The 19576-nt window shown below is 39.6% G+C and overlaps 1 protein-coding gene across 3 annotated transcripts in view; it reads left to right on the forward strand.

Annotated features, from left to right (window-relative positions):
* Positions 1 to 19576, forward strand: part of dym (dymeclin) — a 327900-nt gene that overhangs the window by 113258 nt on the left and 195066 nt on the right. For all 3 annotated transcript variants that reach the window (XM_033033648.1, XM_033033656.1, XM_033033666.1), the window contains 3 exons: positions 7692 to 7874; positions 12152 to 12330; positions 14414 to 14539. In XM_033033648.1, coding sequence (XP_032889539.1) covers positions 7692 to 7874; positions 12152 to 12330; positions 14414 to 14539 — 488 coding nt within the window. The remainder of the gene's footprint in view (positions 1 to 7691; positions 7875 to 12151; positions 12331 to 14413; positions 14540 to 19576) is intronic.

Consider the following 19576-nt stretch of genomic DNA (forward strand, 5'->3'; position numbering starts at 1 on the left):
TTTCATTTTGGGAAGTCAACCCAGGACAGGACCTACACAGTGAATGGTAGGGTCCTGGGGAGAGTTGCAGAGCAGAAGGATCTAGGAATACAGGTGCTTAGTTCCCTGAATATGATATCCCAGGTAGAAGGGTGGCAAAGAAAGCTTTTGGTATATTGGCCTTGATCTGTCAGGTTAATTGAGTAGAGAAGTTGGGACGTTATGATACAGTTGCACAAGATGTTGGCGAGGCCACATTTGGATTGCTGTGTTCAGTTTTGGTTACCCTGCTATAGGTAGGATGCCATTAAGATGGAAAGAGTGCAGAGAAGATTTACGAGGATGTTGCCAGCACTTGAGGGGCTGAGCTATAGGGAGGGTTGAGAAACATAGAAACATAGAAATTAGGTGCAGGAGTAGGCCATTCGGCCCTTCGAGCCTGCACCGCCATTCAATATGATCATGGCTGATCATCCAACTCAGTATCCCGTACCTGCCTTCTCTCCATACCCTCTGATCCCCTTAGCCACAAGGGCCACATCTAACTCCCTCTTAAATATAGCCAATGAACTGGCCTCGACTACCCTCTTGTGGCAGGGAGTTCCAGAGATTCACCACTCTCTGTGTGAAAAAAGTTCTTCTCATCTCGGTTTTAAAGGATTTCCCCCTTATCCTTAAGCTGTGACCCCTTGTCCTGGACTTCCCCAACATCGGGAGCAATCTTCCTGCATCTAGCAGAGAAAGTTCAGACTTTATTCCTTGGAGTGCAGGAGGCTGAGGGGTGATCATACAGTGATGCATGAAGTCATGAGGGGAATAGATAGGGTAAATGCACTCACTCTTTTTCTCAGGGTTAGGGAATTAAGAACCAGAGGATATAGGTTTAAGGTGAGGCATTAAGGTTAGGGGATTATGCTCCTTCCAACCCTGGCATTGAAGACACCCAGAAGAATCAGTTGTCTCCTTGTGCGTGCTAGAATTTTTTCAGTCTTATGTGGCTTCTTCTGAAGCTTCTAAGATCGGACGCAAGCACTAATGACCATAGAAAGTTGGTTTCATTTTCTAGCAAGCTGAAGGATAATAAGGTAATCACCAGATCTGCAGCGTGAGGCAGAAACGGGTGACATTCAATGTGAGATGGTTAGATGAATAAAGAAAAAGTTGAATGAAAGGATATTGGAACTGCACTGCATTATCCCACTCACTTGATCATTCTGTTCCTTTGACCTAGCTGACTGCACCATCCTCCGTCAGAACAATCTGAGTAGACACATAGAGTTATACAGCACAGAAACAGGCCCTTTGCTCCTAATTGTCTATCCCAATCAAGGTGGTTTCTTATGCTGTCCATTTTGCCTACATTTGGCCCAGATCCTTCTAAAGCTTTCCTATCCAATGTCTTTTAAACATTATAACAACATTGGCATCTACTATTTCCTCTGGCAACTTGGTCCGAAAGCCCACATTCCTCTGTGTACAAAACCCTGTTCCTCAGGTATCCCTTAAATATTTCCCCTCTCACCTTAAACCTACTTTGGGGGAAAAATACGGTGACCATCCATTTTATTAGTGCCCCTCTTCATTTTATCAGCCTCTTGACTGCTCAACCTCTTTTGTTCCAGAGAAAGCGATCTCTGCCGATCCAATCTCTTAAAAGTCAAGCTCTCCAGTCATGGTAAATGTCCTTGTGAACCCGTTTCTAGTTGAATCATGCCCTGTGTCTAGCATGATGACCGGTATTGCACACAATATTCCAGGTGCTGTCTCACCAACGTCTTGTGCAAATTTAACATAATGTCCCATTTCTTGTACTCAATGTCCTGTCTGCTGAAGTCAAGCATGCCAAATGCCTTCTTCACCACCATGTCTATCCTGGTCACCACTTTTTACTCTTAGCCTATCCAATGGTAGATAGAGAATATGCTGGATATACCTACTATCTGTGGAAATTCCCAAGTACCTATACATGGCTGCCGCCTCCTCAGCTACATGCTGCCTGCCTGAAGTAAAATATGCCTTTACTTCTGTTGCCTGTTCCAAATTTCATCTCACAAAACTACTTTTGAACTACATTTCTACCTCATTGCCATCTCTTTTGATCATTCAAATATGCCTCTTGTTTGCTCTAAAAATATAATTGCTCTTTAGGCTTGTATTTATTGCAAGTCTATTTTTTAGAAGGTGGAGTGCCTTCTGAACTGCCCATTCCATGTGCTGAAAATGCTTCAACGGTACTGTAAATCAGGAATTTCCAAAGTTCAAACTAAACTAACTAACTAACGAACATTCAGTTCTGGATGAGCTGAAGTTAAAGCTGTTGTCTTTGGCTCCTACAGAAAGATTTTTCTTTATCACAGACTGTTTATTCCCCTGTTGACACCAGCTGAACCTTGCAGGCTTGGCTTTCTATATGACTCAGAACAATATTTCTCCAGCCTCATATTCCCTGCCATGATAGAGACTACTTACTTTCTGCTCCGTTATCATTTTCACAAAATCTGCACCATTTTCACCCATCAGATTTTGATTATCCCAATGCTCTCCATTGTTCTTAAATTTTGAGAATGATACAAAATTTTGTCATCTGTAATTTTACCCTCGTCAACACAACTAAAATTTAAAAGGGTCTACTGTTTCCAATTCCCTTTCTGGGCTTGCACTTCACATTACATGTGGACTTACCCAGTAACTACTACTCCCAATGTCCAAGTTCCTGCCTAATAATGTTGTAATTTGTCTTGCTCCAATTTGGTACCTTCCTGCAAACTCCAGACTTATCCATATTCAAAACAATCCTAAAACTTATGACGAAACAAAGAACTATCAATGCTGGTTTACAAAAGAAGTGCTGGAGTTACTCAGCGGGTCAGGCAGCATCTCTGGAGAACAAATATAGATGACGTTTTAGCGTCGGGATCTTTTTGAAAATACTTGGATAGACACATGGATATGCAGGAAATGGAGGGATATAGGTTATGTGCAGGTAGACAAGGGATAGTCTTGACATGTTTGGCATAGACAATGTGGGTTGAAGGGCCTGTTCTTGTGCTATACAGTTTTACGTTCTATGTTCAAAAGACCCCTCCCTGGGTACTTTCCTTTCTTCCCGGTTCACATTTTGCACCTCTTCTCTCTATATCTCACAGCCTTTAGTCTTCTTCCCATCTTTCAACTTTGTCCTCTCATTTGCCAATCAAAGCCCCCTTCATTATCACTTGCCTGACTTTGTCTCACCCCATCTCTCTTTCACCTTTCTCCCCCCTCATACAATCAGTTTGAAGAAAGGTGCTGATCCAAAACGTCAGTCGAGTAACCCGAGTTACTCCAGCACTTTGTGTCTTTTTTGTTGTTGTAATCCAGCACCTGCAGTTCCTTGTTTCTACAAGTTCCAGTCCATATTGGGGAACTTAAAGTCACGCACTCCGACAACCATGTTGCTTTAGCATCATTCAGTAATCTGTCTAAATGTCTGTTCCTTTATCTCCCACTTGCTACTAGAGCGTGGGGGGCTATAGTTTAATCCCATTAAAGTACTTCACCTTTCTTTGAAGCTCTACCCATATCGCCTCAGCGGACAAACTCTCCAGCATGTCCTCTGAGCACCGTTGTGAGTCTCCTTGATTGTTATAGCAACTCCTTAACCTTTTTTCCATGCCACTCTTATCACATCTGAAACATCGAACCATGGAATGTTGAGCTACCATTCGCTGCCAATGTTGAATAACACCACTGCAATTACCAACTGAATGTTTGAGAAAGTGTTGGTGGAATTTTTAAGGGTGTTTTTTTGCAAAAGCTGTTATTTATTTTTCCTGTAGCTTTGCTTATTTCAACAATTACAAATAGTGAAAAAAAGAACATGTATTTAGAGCTGGTGGTATTTGTAGATGTAGATTTGTGGTATTGTGGAACATCCACATTGTTAGGAAAGTGCCATAAAAATCATCTTTATATCAGATCATATTTTCCAAATAAATGGGAGTGTTGCTTGCTGAAATTTATGGGATTTTTTTAATGAAACATTGGTAAACTACTTCAAGCAGCCTTATAAAATAAAAAAAAGCTAGGAACTGCAGATGCTGTTTTACATAAAAGGACACAAAGTGCTGGAGTAACTCAGTGGGTCAGGCAGCATCTCTGGAGAACATTGATAGGTGACATTTCGAGTCAGGAACCTTCTTCAAACTGATGGTGGGGGGGGGGGGGGGGAAGAAAGCTGGAAGAGAGGAGAGGCAGGGCAAGGCATGGCAGGTAATACATAGGTGTACAGATGAGAGGGTTTGATAGGCAGATGTTCGGAAAAAAGCCCAGAGATCAATGCAGGAGTTATGAGGATTTGCAAATTGTGAAGCCAGAGGAAGGAATATTGGAGAAGGACAGGGACTGTTTTCACAGTCACCAAGTCACGGAACGAAACTGAACACAAATAAGCCCTTTGCCTCACTGCATTCATGCTAATCATCAAGCTCCCAATTTTATCCTAATTTTATCATCCCCAACTTCTCTTAATTTCTCTGCAGATTCTATCACTCATCGCATACTAGGGACAAATTACACACGGCAATTTACCTACCAACCTACATTTCTTGTGACACAGGCCGAAACCATATACTCCCAGAGAGAATGTGCAAACTCCAGACAGAGAGTGCCTGAGGTTAGGATAGAACCTTGTCGTGGAGGCAGGGCCTGTGACACTATGTTGCATCATCTTGCATTGATCCAGTAGGATCTCTGCAGCTCTTCCTGGTTCTCCACTTTGCTCTGGGCCACTTGTACAATAAAAACACATATGTCCGCCTGTTGTTCATTGACTACAGCTCTGTATTCAACACCATCATCCAAACTTATGAAGCTTGGGAAACTGTGTCTCTGTGCATCCCTTTGCAACTGAAACCTCGACCTCCTCATCAACAGACCACAATCAGTATGAATTCACAACAACATTTGCTCCTCAATAACCCTCTGGAGGTACAAGGGAGATGATAGAAGTATGTAAAATTATGAGAGACTAGATAGGGAAGACAGTCAGCACCGTTCTTTTTCCCAGGATGGAAATATCAAAGACTAGAGGTGAGATGTGTAATGCAAGTTTTTACACAGAAGTTGGTGTGTGTGTGGAATGTGCTGCAGGGATGGTGATAGTGGTGTTTACATAGGCACATGGATATACAGGAAATGGAGGGTATGGATTATGTGCAGGCAGGTGGGATTACAGTAGTTTAACTTGGTGTCATGTTCGCCACAGACATTGTGCACCAAAAGGTTTATTCCTGTGCTGTAATTTACTTTGTTCCAACTTGTATGTTTTAGTATTGACATAGTAAAATCTTGATAATCTTTCATGAGTAGTTCAAAAAATCTGCTTCATTCATCAAGTTTTATAGTTAAAAATTAATCCAATAATAACTTATTGTTTCATTTTTTTAAATAACTACAAACAGTTACAGATATGCACCTATAATGAGGGATGTAATAGTTGTTTTATCAAATAATATTTTCTTTGGATCAGTCAATAATTTCCACTAACTTGCTGGTTAAAATATAAAGGCAGCACAGTGACTCTTCAGATAGAGCAACTGTCTTCTATGAAAGCTGGTATAGACTTGGATAGCCTGAATGTCCTTGAACATATAAGGAGAAATGAAAATATTTTTCACATTTTCTTGCATTGACCACATGTAGCTAAATTAGCATAAATGGGGTCAAGCCAAGAATATCTTGGTCTGTGACTGAAAATTGCATAACAGGACATAAGTCCTTATTTTCTCTTCAATTACCTTTCTAATTCCTGTTTCATAATCACTTAATATGCCATATTGGTATTCCAACAATATAGTGGAAGCTATCCTGTCCCTTTTAAAATCTTTGTGTGAGGATTCTGCTACCCATTCTGGATATTTCTAAGTTCTCTGTTTGCCAGCACTCGTATTTTTAACATCCAAGATGATTTAACTGGATCACATAGCTGCCTGGCTTCTACACTTGTTTTTCCCCAAAATTGACTGGCCGAGTGAAGTTTCTTAACTGTCATCATAATGTCTGTTTTCCTAGCGAGGGACTGAGGTTATCACGCATTGATAAAACGTGCTGTTTTTGTTTAGCTGATAATGGGTGTCGGGTTTTATCAGCATATTTTCTTTGCACTTCTGTCAGTAGCTAATACTCCCTACTCCGGCACTATTCTGGTAAATCACCTCTACACCTTTTCCAAAGACTCCTTCCTGTAATAGGGCAACCAGAACTGTATGCAATACTCTAAATGCGGCTAACCAAAACTCATTTAAAGGTGCAACGTGACTTCCTGACTCTGATACTCAATGCCCTTACCAATGAAGGCAAGCATACCATATACCTTCTTTACCATGCTATCAATTTGTGTTGCCATCTTCAGGAGGTTGTTGACTTGAACCCCAAGATCCCTCTATACATCGGTGCTGTTAAGGGTCTTGATCTTAATTTTAAACTTTCCCCTTACGTTCGACTGCCAAAGTGCAACAGCTTGTATTTGCTTGGACTAAACTCGATCTGAAACTTTGCCCATTTCTGTGGCTGATCTATAGCCCTCTGTATACATTGACAGCCTTTCTCACAGTCCATGACCCCAGTAATCTTGGTGGCATCTGCTAACTTACTAACCAACCCATCCATATTTACGTCCAAGTCATTTATATATACCACAAACAGCAGAGTTCCCAGCACAAATTTCTGCTGAACTCAACTGGTGACAGACCTCCAGCTTGAATATTGTATTTCATTTATTTATTTTTGCTAGCCATTGGGAAAATACATGTCTGAAGAAGGGTCCCAACCTGAAATGTCACCTATCCATTTTCTCCAGAGATGCTGCCTGATCCGTTGAATTATTCCAGCATTTTGTGTCTATAGGGAAAAAAACATGTTTTTTGACATGTTCCTGTCAAATTATGTCAAATTACCTTACAAATTATGTCCACATTGGGCAACTGGAATTATTGCATCTAGAATGGTAATAATGTCTATTTCTAGGGTTATTCCACTATCAAAATTAAAATGGCTAGCCATTAAATTATTTAATTCCCAATTCATTTTGTGCGCACTAACTCAATAGAATTGGTTGGAATTTTTATGTCAAGTTTGGGAATGATTGGATTGGCTGTTATTGTAATGATTGTAAGACAGTTAACATCATCCATTTAAGCCTGCAAGCTGTTACCTGCATATAATGTAAGTGACCTTAAAATAAGGTCTTTCTTCAAGAAGGTCAGGAAAAGATGTATGTAACCTTCATAGCGGAGAGTAGCGTTGATTGAAGGGTTCTGACATGAAATGTCACCGATCCATGTCCTCCAGAGATGCTGCCTGGCCTGCTGAGTTACTCCAGCACTTTCTGTCTTTTTTAATCTAATTTTCATATTTGTTTTTACTCCAGAGGGTTGTTTACCAGGATGAGTCTATATATTGTCATATAACTTTAACTTCACAATAGTAATTGTATTTTAATATGAATGTATCTCTGCTTTGTTCTTTCTGCTAATCTGTTCCAAGAAATAGTCATTACTGTTGGTGCAATTCTCACCAAAATTAATTCTCACACTTGGCCAAGTCCAGTAAACTTTTATTTGTATTAACTGTGAGTTAAAGGTGAGGGTAAAGACAAGATGGTGAATTTATGAATATCTGAGGAAATTCTTAATTTTCTTACCACCCATGACATTTATTTTTCTCTGTAATAGCTGGCCTGTGGACGGTTCTTACAATGGGAGGAGTTGGGAGTAAACCAGCCCCACAAGAGGAAACATCATCCCCACTGGCTAATCGGAGCCTCTTATTGCTACTTGTTTTATCAAATCTGAGTAGCATGCCAAACAGACCAAATCCATACCGACAGTCAATAATGTCCTTCAAGAACACACAAGGTTTGTGTTAAACTTATGAACATGGAAAATGTTAATGTTTTTGTTCACTGCTCATTTGCTAACTAGAAATGTTCTCTTTGCATGAAACCTCTCTCCTGTTTGACCTGGAGATTGGATGACTACTCCATAGGGGTACTATCCTCAATAAGTGTTTCACATCAATTGCTGAACCACACCAGATTGGTTTGTTGGCCTCTGTTCCTTATTAGCAGTGAGCTGTAAGTTCCATAGAGTATTTATTGGACTCCGAAGACAGGAAAATATCTTGCTCAGATGCTGGCTGAGATTGTTTGTGGGTAACCGGCTGGTTGACTTTGCTGTAGACAAGTGATGGTTGGAAGAGTTACAGGGATATAATATAACATAATTCCAGCATTCTGTTTTCATTCTGCAATGAGCCCCTGAGGGAAGAAAAGCAGAATTAAAATGTTAAGTCCTTGGCCTTCCATCGCAACTCAATCTATGTGGACCATCAAATGTGGCTGCCAGGCACACGCAGAAAATTACACTGGCATTACGTTCTGTTATCATGCATAAATTCACTTTGCAAAAGGGACCTCAAGTAAGTGCTGTGATCCATTCCCAGACCAAAGGTCTTGACCATAACATGATTGCTGCAGATGGACTTCTATATTGTTGGAGATGGTTGTATTCCCATAGAGGGGTTGTTAATCTTCCAAATGTCCTCTTATTTTGATATGAAAGATCACAATGTGATATTGCAAGTTTAGTGTTTGCAATTATCCAGTTTCAAATTATTGAAAACGATTAGTTAGTCCAAAACATCTGTTTAATCCGCTGAGTTCTTCCAGCAGTTTAAAAAAAATTGAGATAATCCACCTTCGTGTTGTTGACATCCAAGAGGATAACATCTCAGTTGTCTGTATTTTACTGCGGTTGCCCACTTCTTCATTCTGTCCAGATCAAATTCGAACTTCTCTGCACCTTTGTCAAGAAATCGCATTTAATTGTCTCTTCTGAATCATTACTGTATATGATGAATAGCTGGGGTCCATAGTGCCTCGCTAGTCACTACACTTGGCTTCCTGCTAGTCAACCAATTTTCAATCCACATCAGCACCTTAACCCTCCACAGTCGTGTGTTCCCCGTCCCCCCCGTCCCCGCCCCCCACCAATCCCATATATTTTACATGCTTCAGTATTATGTAGACCTTTTTGAAAGCTTTCTGAAAGTTCAAATACATCACATTAGCTGATTCTCCCTCATCTATTCTACTAGATTCATCATCGAAAACAAATTCCAGACGTTTTGTCAATCCACATTGCCTCTTTTTGATCTTATCAGTCTTCTCCAACTCTTCTGCTATTACTTAATCAGCACATTCCTGCAACCAATGTCAGGTGATCTATCTATAATTCCCTGTTTGCTCCCTTATTTTTTCTAAATATCGGGGTTACATTAGCTACTTGCCAATTCATTGGAGCTGTTTTAGAGACTAAAGCATGTTGGAAAATGATCACCAGTACATCAAGTATTTATAGAACTGTCTCGGATGCAGTTAATGATCATATGCACAACTATGGTGAGGTACTGGTGGAATGAAAAATCTTCCCCGTGGGATACTAGTGATGTAGATTTTTAATGTAATTGGTTAATTTCAAGGTCACCATTGTAGATGTGATTTCAGATATTTTTAAATACTTTAATTTATATTTGAGCTGAAGTGATGGAGTTCAAATTCATGTTTTCAGATAAATGCTTTAGGCCACCAGACACCAATGCAGGAACTTAACCACTATACTAATAGGCTTCCTGTCCAGCCACTATACTTCATTGGTTGTAAAATGCTTTGGACAGTCCTGAAACCATCTATACTGCTTTGTATATGGTTTCTGACCACCCCCCCCATTAAACCAAATTAAAATATGAATTGTTTACTACCAACCTCGAATTCATCAACTGGTTCGAAAGTGACCATGAAGGAGTCTACTCGTTTTCTTTACTGAAATTGGCAATTGTTCTCAATTGAATGCACATTCATTTTTTTGTGCAATTTTAACGGAAGAATAATGATAATTGTGTGGTGTTTGTGTTCACAGACATGGAATCATAAAGTTGCAGTGTGAACAATTTGTATTTTAAAACTTTGGTTTGAAAGGAGTGCTCCTGAGGAGGCAATTAAAGATCAACCATCTGGTTCTAGAGTCACATAGAGTCCTGACTGTATCAGTGGTCCAGATGTTTTCCTGCTCCTTTTGTCACTGCGTGTTATTATAGTATTGTTCCAAATTCTGCTGGCAACTTAAAATGATCAAATGTTATAAAGGCATTTTTGTAGTTATTTCATAAAAGTTGGAGGATATCCTGGGCTTCACAAAGAGCGCAGCAGGTATCAAATGTGGGAAATTAAAATAAGGATCCTATTTTAAATTGTAGAATCAGGGAACAGCAGATACAGTTTATCAAGGAAAGGCACACAATGCTATGGTGACTCAGCGGGTCAGGTAGCCTCCCTGGAGAACATGGGTAGGTAAAGTACTGGGTCAGGACTCTTCTTCACACTCTTCTTCAGTCTGAAGAAAGGTCCCAAACCTAAACCTTACCGTTACCAGCTTAGTTTTAGTTTAGTTTATTATCGTCACGTACTGAGGTACAGTGAAAAACGTTTTTATTGCATGCTATCCAGTCAACGAATAGATAATATAGGATTACAGTCAATCCACCCACAGTATACACATACAGGATAAAGGGTATATAATTTTGTGCAAATTAAGTCCAATTGAAGATAGGTCAAAGGTCTCCAATGAGCTAGATGGGAGGTCAGAACCGTATCTAGCTGGTGAGAGGACATGTGAGAAGTTAAGCTGCCTGATAACAGTTGGGAAAAAACTGTCCCTGAATCTGGAGGTATGCATTTTCACACTTCCGTACCTCTTGCCTGATGGGAGAGGTGAGAAGAGGGAGTGACTGGGGTGAGACTGATCCTGGTGGGTCGTGCCAAGGCAATGTGACGTGTAGGTGGAGTCCATGGAAGGGAGGTTAGTTTGTTTGATGGTCGGCAATTTCTTGCGGTCTTGGATGGAGCTGTTCCCAACCATGCTGTGATGCATCCTAATAAAATGGTTTCAACAGCACATCTGTAGAAGTTGGTGAGGGTTGTTGGGGATGTGTTGAACTTCTTGCGCCTTCAAGGGATGTAGAGGTATTGGTGTACTTTCTCGGCCATTGCTTCGATTGCTGGTGATATTTATTCCTAACAACTTAAAGCTGTCAACCATCTCTTCGGCACCGTCAATGTATTCCGAGGTGTGTGTTCTGCTTTGTTTCCTGGTTAATTATAATCTCCTTTGTTTTGCTCCATTTATCACTACTGGAGATGTGATTCTATATCCTTTTAAAATCATTCTACATGTATTTATAGAGAACATTCTGGAAAGGGTGTACACATATAGATGCTCCTGTTCTTCATTGTTTAATTGTCATATGTACTGACAATGGAACAATGAAATTCTTAGTTGCTGCAGCTTTGCAGGCCCAGTAACACAATAAACATACAATAATCAATAATGCAACTTGATCAACAAATGTACACTGAAGAGTAAATAGGCATTTTAGAAAAACCTAAGGGTTGGATGTGGAGAATGAATTTTCCATCATGGTCAACAGGTTAATTGAACAGCATTTTGGAACTATAAAAATAAAACTATGAGTGATACAGAGTTTTAATAACGACTCAAATAGTATATAAATAGTATATGGAGAAAGTCATATAAATGAGAAAATAAGGTTGTAAATTCGGCAGGTCAAAATAAAAAATGGAAAGTGCAAGTGAGGCACAGTCAAAATTGTCAGCTGAAATCCCTCATTATCTGGACTGGTCATTTTATACCACACTTAAAGTAAACTCATGGCAAGATCTATTTTATGCTCCCTTTTCACTCTGCTTTTTGGAGCAACTGAAACCTCAACACACAGGGCTTTAGCTATTTTTTACTAGGCAGTGGAACCACAGGTCCCCATCTGGTACATATTATATACATGTTATTTCCTTCTACAGAGGGTTGATAAGATATTTTAATTGATCAATTTGCTTATGGATCGACAAATGAAGTACAGATTAATCAAGGGATATGGGGAGAAGGCAGGAATAGGGTACTGATTGAGGATGATCAGCCATGATCACATTGAATGGCAACGCTGGCTCGAAGGGCCGAATGGCCTACTCCTGCACCTATTGTCTATTGTATCTATGTACAACACTCAAGTTTTGATATTGAGGATAATTTCAATTGTTTGTTTTGATCCCTCATTTCAGATAATACTGCCATCCCGTCACCAACCCCCCACTCCTTTCAGATAAATTTCAACAGTCTATACACAGCGTTGTATGAACAACAGAAATCTGACCAGGCAACTCTTCTGCTGTACACCTTGTTGCATCAGAACCCCAATGTGAGAACGTATGTTTTGGCCCGCACTGACGTGGAGAATCTGGTGAGTGTGCTTTGAATTTTTTTGGCATAAGTAGAGTAAGTGCAGTCGGCGGTGATGAGAAATGAAACTTGTTTCTTCTGATCAGCATGGCCAAGAACCACAGTGTTGATTTTTTTATCCACTAAGTTATGGGAGCTCTTTTCATTTCAGTTGGTGAATATAAATTTGCCATTCTTCACAAATGTACTTCTGTCATTAGCAGGCTGTGGTTTAAATCTTATGGGGTTAGATTTCAAAACTAGAAAGTCTGGAATTTGATGCAGGGGTTATTATGTTTTGTTTTCATTTTACAGAATGGAAAATTTTCTGTCAACTTCTAAACTAAAGATAACTAAATATAGAAAAACCATGGTTATTTTGCTCTTTTGTGCAGAAAATAGATTGTACATCCAAATCTTATTCTGATTAAATTCCTCCTTTTCACGATTTTTGTTCTCTATTCATTATCCTTTTTCCTACAATCTTTTTTAGTTTCCCAACCTTAGAACCCAAACATATTAGAAACGAGAACTAAGTAGCACCTCCCTCCCTAACCCTCCCAACTGTCCTGAAAATTATTCACTCAGAGCAACTATTCAAGAGTATATATGTATGTTTTTAAGTATATCATTCCCCTTCAGATGTTATCAAATTTAAATTCCTGTCCCAAAAGCAATAATTCAGTTCTTCTACCTGTGTGTTCTTTTTTCCTCTAATTTCTTCTTTGTTCTTTCTAATTCTGTTAAACTTCTTTAGGCTCGAGAGAACCATTAATCTTTTAGCAATTCACTGGTCAGTAGAGAGAAATTAGGTGATGTTATCGAACCATTTCTCTTTGATTTAACCAAAATTTGGCTAATCCTGGGATTGTATGTTTATGTGCCTTCAGTCTCAGGGTACATGATCCATGGATATAGAGTAGATAAAAGAACATTTAAGGAAAAAATTTTCAAAACATCACTGGCAGTTCACCACATTCTCACTAATGACTGACCTAGTACTGAAGTGATGACTGTTGAATAATTTTAATTAATTGGAATCATGGCTTAAGTTGAATCTAAGCTTTGCAATTAGAATTATTTATTTGATGCATGACATATTGCAATGGAATGCAGAACAATTTCAGCGTTGACATTAATTTGGATGGATATGTGTTTTTAAAATACTCAGGGCTGGTGATGTACTTTAACCACAATGAATTTTGGAGATGATATTCTGGGTCAGAATAACAGTAGATCAAAGAAGTAAACATGAACCAATGGCTGGATTTCCTTTTGGGAAAAAAAAAATCCTAGCTCCCAGTTGATTCAATGTTGATTAGAACTCGATGCTATTTTATTAATTATCGGCTCAAATCTTCCAACTGGGATTTTAATTTGCATCTTTAGATCATTAATCCTTGTTTCTCGATTATCAAACAGCATACTACTAGTCATTTTGTTATACTATTAATTTGTTTGCCACTGATCTTTAATAATTCCCCTGCACAAACTAATTCTTCCCCCGCACAATTAAAGCATGGAATAATCTCCACCCAACTATAGTTACCCAACCAGATGCAACTAAATTTAAAGTAGCTCTTTCTTCCCAATAACCCTTTCTGGCTTAAGCCTTCCCTTCACCACCTCCAGTTTAAATTCCATTTGGAATATTTTGGAGGACCAAGAAACCAAGAACCAAGAATTGCTTTGGTGGAGTGAATTGCTTTTCCTTGCTGGTTTTTAGGCTATGTTCAAAATGGAGGAAGGTGATTTAATCAGATTGTTATCAAGGTCCAAAATTTACCTCAGAATTAATATAATTGGGCCTGTTTTAAAGCATGTGCTTTTCCTTTTTGAATATGACTGTATCTTATACCACATTTGGCATCCTGGCTCAATTATGGTGCTGATGCTCATTTTTCTGTCTTCAAAAAGAATAAAAATTGATAGTGGAGAGTGAACTTGAATATGTACATTAATGAGTATCTTGACTGCAAATTGGTCATTTATTTTAAGAGAGTAACTGGAAATTACTGCTTAGATAAATGACAAAGTGTGAGGTTGAAATGAGGTTGAGATGGGGAAAATACATGTGACCTTTCAAATTTTTTTTTGATTTATAGGTTCTTCCAATTCTTGAGATTTTATATCATGTTGAAAAACGAAATTCTCACCATGTATATATGGCACTTATTATTTTGCTAATCCTAACTGAGGAAGATTCATTCAATCGCTCTGTTCATGAAGTGGTAAGTGGGACCAGCTCCTGTGAAAGTGTGTAATACATAGCATTAATATTCTGACTTGATGTAAACGTTATGATGAGTTGGTCATCTCTATCAGCTGCAGGTAAAAAGCCCACTGCAATTAGCCTTATCTTCTTAGTGCATGGGACTGTAAAATCTCCCAAAGGAGAGAAATACATTTTAATTTATGGAACACTTTTCAGTCTGATGTCTTAAAGCACCAAATCACCATGATGAAACATGCCATCTGATTTTTGTTTCCCAAGCTCCCATTAACATGTGTAAAACGTAAAGTGCTGGAGTAACTCAGTGGGACAGGCGGCTTCTCCGGAAAGATTGGATAGGTGATGTTTTAGGTCGAGAAGGGTTTATACCCTTCTTCAGACTAAAGAAAGATCTTAATCTGAAATGTTGCCTATCCATTCCCTTTACCGATTTATTCTAGCACTTTGTGTTTTTCTTAAGATTCCAGTATCTGCAGTTTGTTGTATTTCTGATAAACTGATTAGGCTTAAATTGACATTATTGAGGAATAAATATTAATTAAGACATTTGGGGAAATATTAATTAAGACTATTGGAGTCCCAGCATCGACTATGGGTCTAAGGGTCTTGGAGCGGAACCCTCTGACCTTAAAGAGAGAACCAACTGACCTTTGAGGATCTTTCAGATCACATCCATAATCTATGTCTGGAAATATACGTACATATATTTTAGGCAAGAGCAAATTCGGGCTAATTGTGATCTTTCTCACTGAGCTTGCAAATGTTCATTTGTATTTGAATAATGACCACTGCATCTCACTATTGTTATTCAAGGAAATACGGTTTTATTGGGGAGAACATTGCAATTATATTAAAACTATTTGCTAAATTACCACAAACTAAGATGTTTCTCAAAAATGCATGCACTGGCTTATGAGGAACAAAAAAGATTTAGCTACCGAATAAAAGTGACAAATAAGTTAAATATTTTGTATTCCAGAAAACACAAAGCTATTTTATTCTGACCCTTCTTTGACTGGTGTTCTAATTTATGAATGTTCTGACCAGTTTGGCCTACTTTTGAAATGTGCGGTGCCTGCCAATTAACCTGTCAGGAGAGCTTTGAATTTGTTTTTTCTAATTGTGTTTAGCTGCTAGAAAATATTATCACTTTTGATATTTACTTCAGGCTTTGCATGTGCTTTCCACTTCATGAGACAAGAGCAAATAGAATCTTATCCATCCATGCACCCCACACAGTCTTAGTCCAGGAATAAGAGTAGACCATTCTGCTTTTTGTAAGATCTTACCTGATGTCGGAATATCATTTTCCAATATTCCTAATGGCTTTGATAATCAAAATTCTAATGACTTCATTTTTAAATTAACATCAGTTGCTTTTTGTGGATTAGAGATCTATATGTTTCCCATTGTGGAACTGTTTCCTAACTTCCCAACCATGTGTGGAACTGTTTCCTATCTTCACTGTACAAAGCCTGGTCTAATTTACAGACAGTGCCCCTTACTCCCAGAAATCACCATCAACAAAAAATATTTGTCACTATATACTGTCCCTGAAAGTGGAATCTCATGTAGATAGGGTGGTAAAGAAAGCTTTTGGTGTGCTGGCCTTTATAAATCAGAGCATTGAGTATAGAAGTTGGGATGTAATGTTAAAATTGTACAAGGCATTGGTGAGGCCAATTTTGGAGTATGGTGTACAATTTTGGTCGCCTAATTATAGGAAGGATGTCAACAAAATAGAGAGAGTACAGAGGAGATTTACTAGAATGTTGCCTGGGTTTCAGCAACTAAGTTACAGAGAAAGGTTGAACAAGTTAGGGCTTTATTCTTTGGAGCGCAGAAGGTTAAGGGGGGACTTGATAGAGGTCTTTAAAATGATGAGAGGGATAGGCAGAGTTGACGTGGATAAGCTTTTCCCACTGAGAGTAGGGAAGATTCAAACAAGGGGACATGACTTGAGAATTAAGGGACAGAAGTTTAGGGGTAACATGAGGGGGAACTTCTTTACTCAGAGAGTGGTGGCTGTGTGGAATGAGCTTCCAGTGAAGGTGGTGGAGGCAGGTTCGTTTTTATCATTTAAAAATAAATTGGATAGTTATATGGACGGGAAAGGAATGGAGGGTTATGGTCTGAACGCAGGTGTAAGGGACTAGGGGAGAATACGTGTTCGGCACGGACTAGAAGGGTCGAGATGGCCTGTTTCCGTGCTGTAATTGTTATATGGTTTATATGGTTATACCATATAGGTTCTCTGTAATCATTTGAAAATTGAAGTCAAAATGCCCTGAACCTTTTCATATTTTGGTAAATGTAGCTGTAGTTCAATCTTTTAAGTCTAAAAAGGATGACCTCACATATGTGTACAATGAAATCCATTTGCTACAGTTTCTCTGAGTCTCTTCATATTTTGTTAATATTATGGTGCAATTTATTGCAAGTTCCTTGGCCAGTTCAATAATAGCACCATTAATTTTTGTGTGCTTTAATTTTCATTAGAGTGTTTCTGGAAGTTCAAAATGGATAAAGCTATACACATTTAACACTTAGGCCATTACAAAAAAATCAAAAATAAACTTAAAAATATATATTTTGATGAATATCCGCATACCCCAATTTAGGAGCCTCGTTCTTGCTGACCAGCATCTAAACATTTTTTTCCCAGTGTCATGCATTCCATTAGAAGCTGTCGGGACAGAAGAGGTGTTTACACTGGGCGGCGGACTGGCTTGTGATGCGAATAGGGCTGTTGAGCCAAAACCAAAAAGGCCTAAGGCAGGCAACGCCATTGTAGTGGGAGACTCCATTGTGAGAGGTACGGACAGGGGTTTCTGCGGCAACAGACGGGATGCGAGGATGGTGTGCTGCCTTCCTGGTGCCAGGATCCAGGATGTCACGGACAGAGTGCAGAAAATCCTCAAGGGCGAAGGTGAACATCCGGAAGTGGTAGTGCATGTCGGCACAAACGATGTCGGAAAGAAGGGGATGAATATTCTGCAGCGTGACTTTGGAGAGCTCGGAAAAATGCTGAAAAGCAGGACCTCCAGGGTTGTTATCTCCGGTTTGCTTCCAGTTCCTCGTGCTGGCGAGAGCAGGAACAGGGAGATACGGGACCTGAACGTGTGGCTGAGGAACTGGTGCACGGGGCAGGGATTTAGATTCTTAGATCACTGGGATCTGTTTTGGGGTAAGGGGGAACTGTACAAAAGGGACGGGTTGCATCTTAACAGGTGTGGGACCAGCATTCTGGCAGGCAGGTTTGCCACTGCTACACGGGTGGTTTTAAACTGAATAAGGGGGGTGGGGTGTCGAATGGGCTAGTGGAGGATGGAGTTAAAGGGAAAGGGTTTCTTAAATGTGTGAGCGTAGAGACAGAGGGGTGTAAAATGAGGGTAGAAGCAATAGGTAGCAAGGTGAAAAGTAAAAGTGACAGGCCGGAACATCCAGGGCAAAAATCAAAAAGGGCCACTTTTCAACAAAATTGTATAAGGGGTAAGAGTGTTGTAAAAACAAGCCTGAAGGCTTTGTGTCTCAATGCAAGGAGCATTCGTAATAAGGTGGATGAGTTGAATGTGCAGATAGCTATTAATGACTATGATATAGTTGGGATCACGGAGACATGGCTCCAGGGTGACCAAGGCTGGGAGCTGAACATCCAGGGATATTCAATATTCAGGAGGGATAGAGAGAAAGGAAAAGGAGGTGGGGTAGCGTTGCTGATTAGAGAGGAGATTAACGCAATGGAAAGGAAGGACATTAGTTTGCAGGATGTGGAATCAGTATGGGTAGAGCTGCGAAACACTAAGGGGCAGAAAACGCTGGTGGGTGTTGTGTACAGGCCACCTAACAGTAGTAATGAAGTTGGAGATGGTATCAAACAGGAAATTAGAAATGCGTGCGACAAAGGCAAAACCGTTATAATGGGTGACTTCAATCTACATATAGATTGGGTGAATCAAATTGGCAGGGGTGCTGAGGAAGAGGATTTTTTGGAATGTATGTGGGATAGTTATCTAAATCAACATGTAGAGGAACCAACGAGAGAGCAGGCTATTTTAGACTGGGTATTGAGTAATGAGGAAGGGTTAGTTAGCAGTGTTGTTGTACGTGCCCCCTTGGGCAAGAGTGACCATAATATGGTTGAGTTCTTCATTAGGATGGAGAGTGACATTGTTAATTCAGAAACAATGGTTCTGAACTTAAAGAAAGGTAACTTTGAGGGTATGAGACGTGAATTGGCCAAGATTGACTGGCAATTAATTCTAAAAGGGTTGACGGTGGATATGCAATGGAAGACATTTAAAGACTGCATGGATGAACTACAAAAATTGTTCATCCCAGTTTGGCAAAAGAATAAATCAGGGAAGGTAGTGCATCCGTGGATAACAAGGGAAATCAGGGATAATATCAAAGCGAAGGATGATGCGTACAAATTAGCCAGAAAAAGCAGCATACCGGAGGACTGGGAGAAATTCAGAGACCAGCAGAGGAGGACAAAGGGCTTAATTAGGAAAGGAAAAATAGATTATGAAAGAAAACTGGCAGGGAACATAAAAACTGACTGCAAAAGTTTTTATAGATATGTGAAAAGAAAGAGATTAGTTAAAACAAATGTAGGTCCCTTGCAGTCAGAAACGGGTGAGTTGATCATGGGGAACAAGGATATGGCGGACCAATTGAATAACTACTTTGGTTCCGTCTTCACTAAGGAAGACATAAATAATCTGCCGGAAATAGCAGGGGACCGCGGGTCAAAGGAGTTGGAGGAATTGAGTGAAATCCGGGTTAGCCGGGAAGTGGTGTTGGGTAAATTAAATGGATTAAAGGCCGATAAATCCCCAGGGCCAGATAGGCTGCATCCCAGAGTACTTAAGGAAGTAGCTCCAGAAATAGTGGATGCATTAGTAATAATCTTTCAAAACTCTTTAGATTCTGGAGTAGTTCCTGAGGATTGGCGGGTAGCAAACGTAACCCCACTTTTTAAGAAGGGAGGGAGAGAGAAAACGGGGAATTACAGACCAGTTAGTCTAACATC

This window comes from Amblyraja radiata, chromosome 1, assembly GCF_010909765.2.
Source record: "Amblyraja radiata isolate CabotCenter1 chromosome 1, sAmbRad1.1.pri, whole genome shotgun sequence".
NCBI lineage: Eukaryota > Metazoa > Chordata > Chondrichthyes > Rajiformes > Rajidae > Amblyraja > Amblyraja radiata.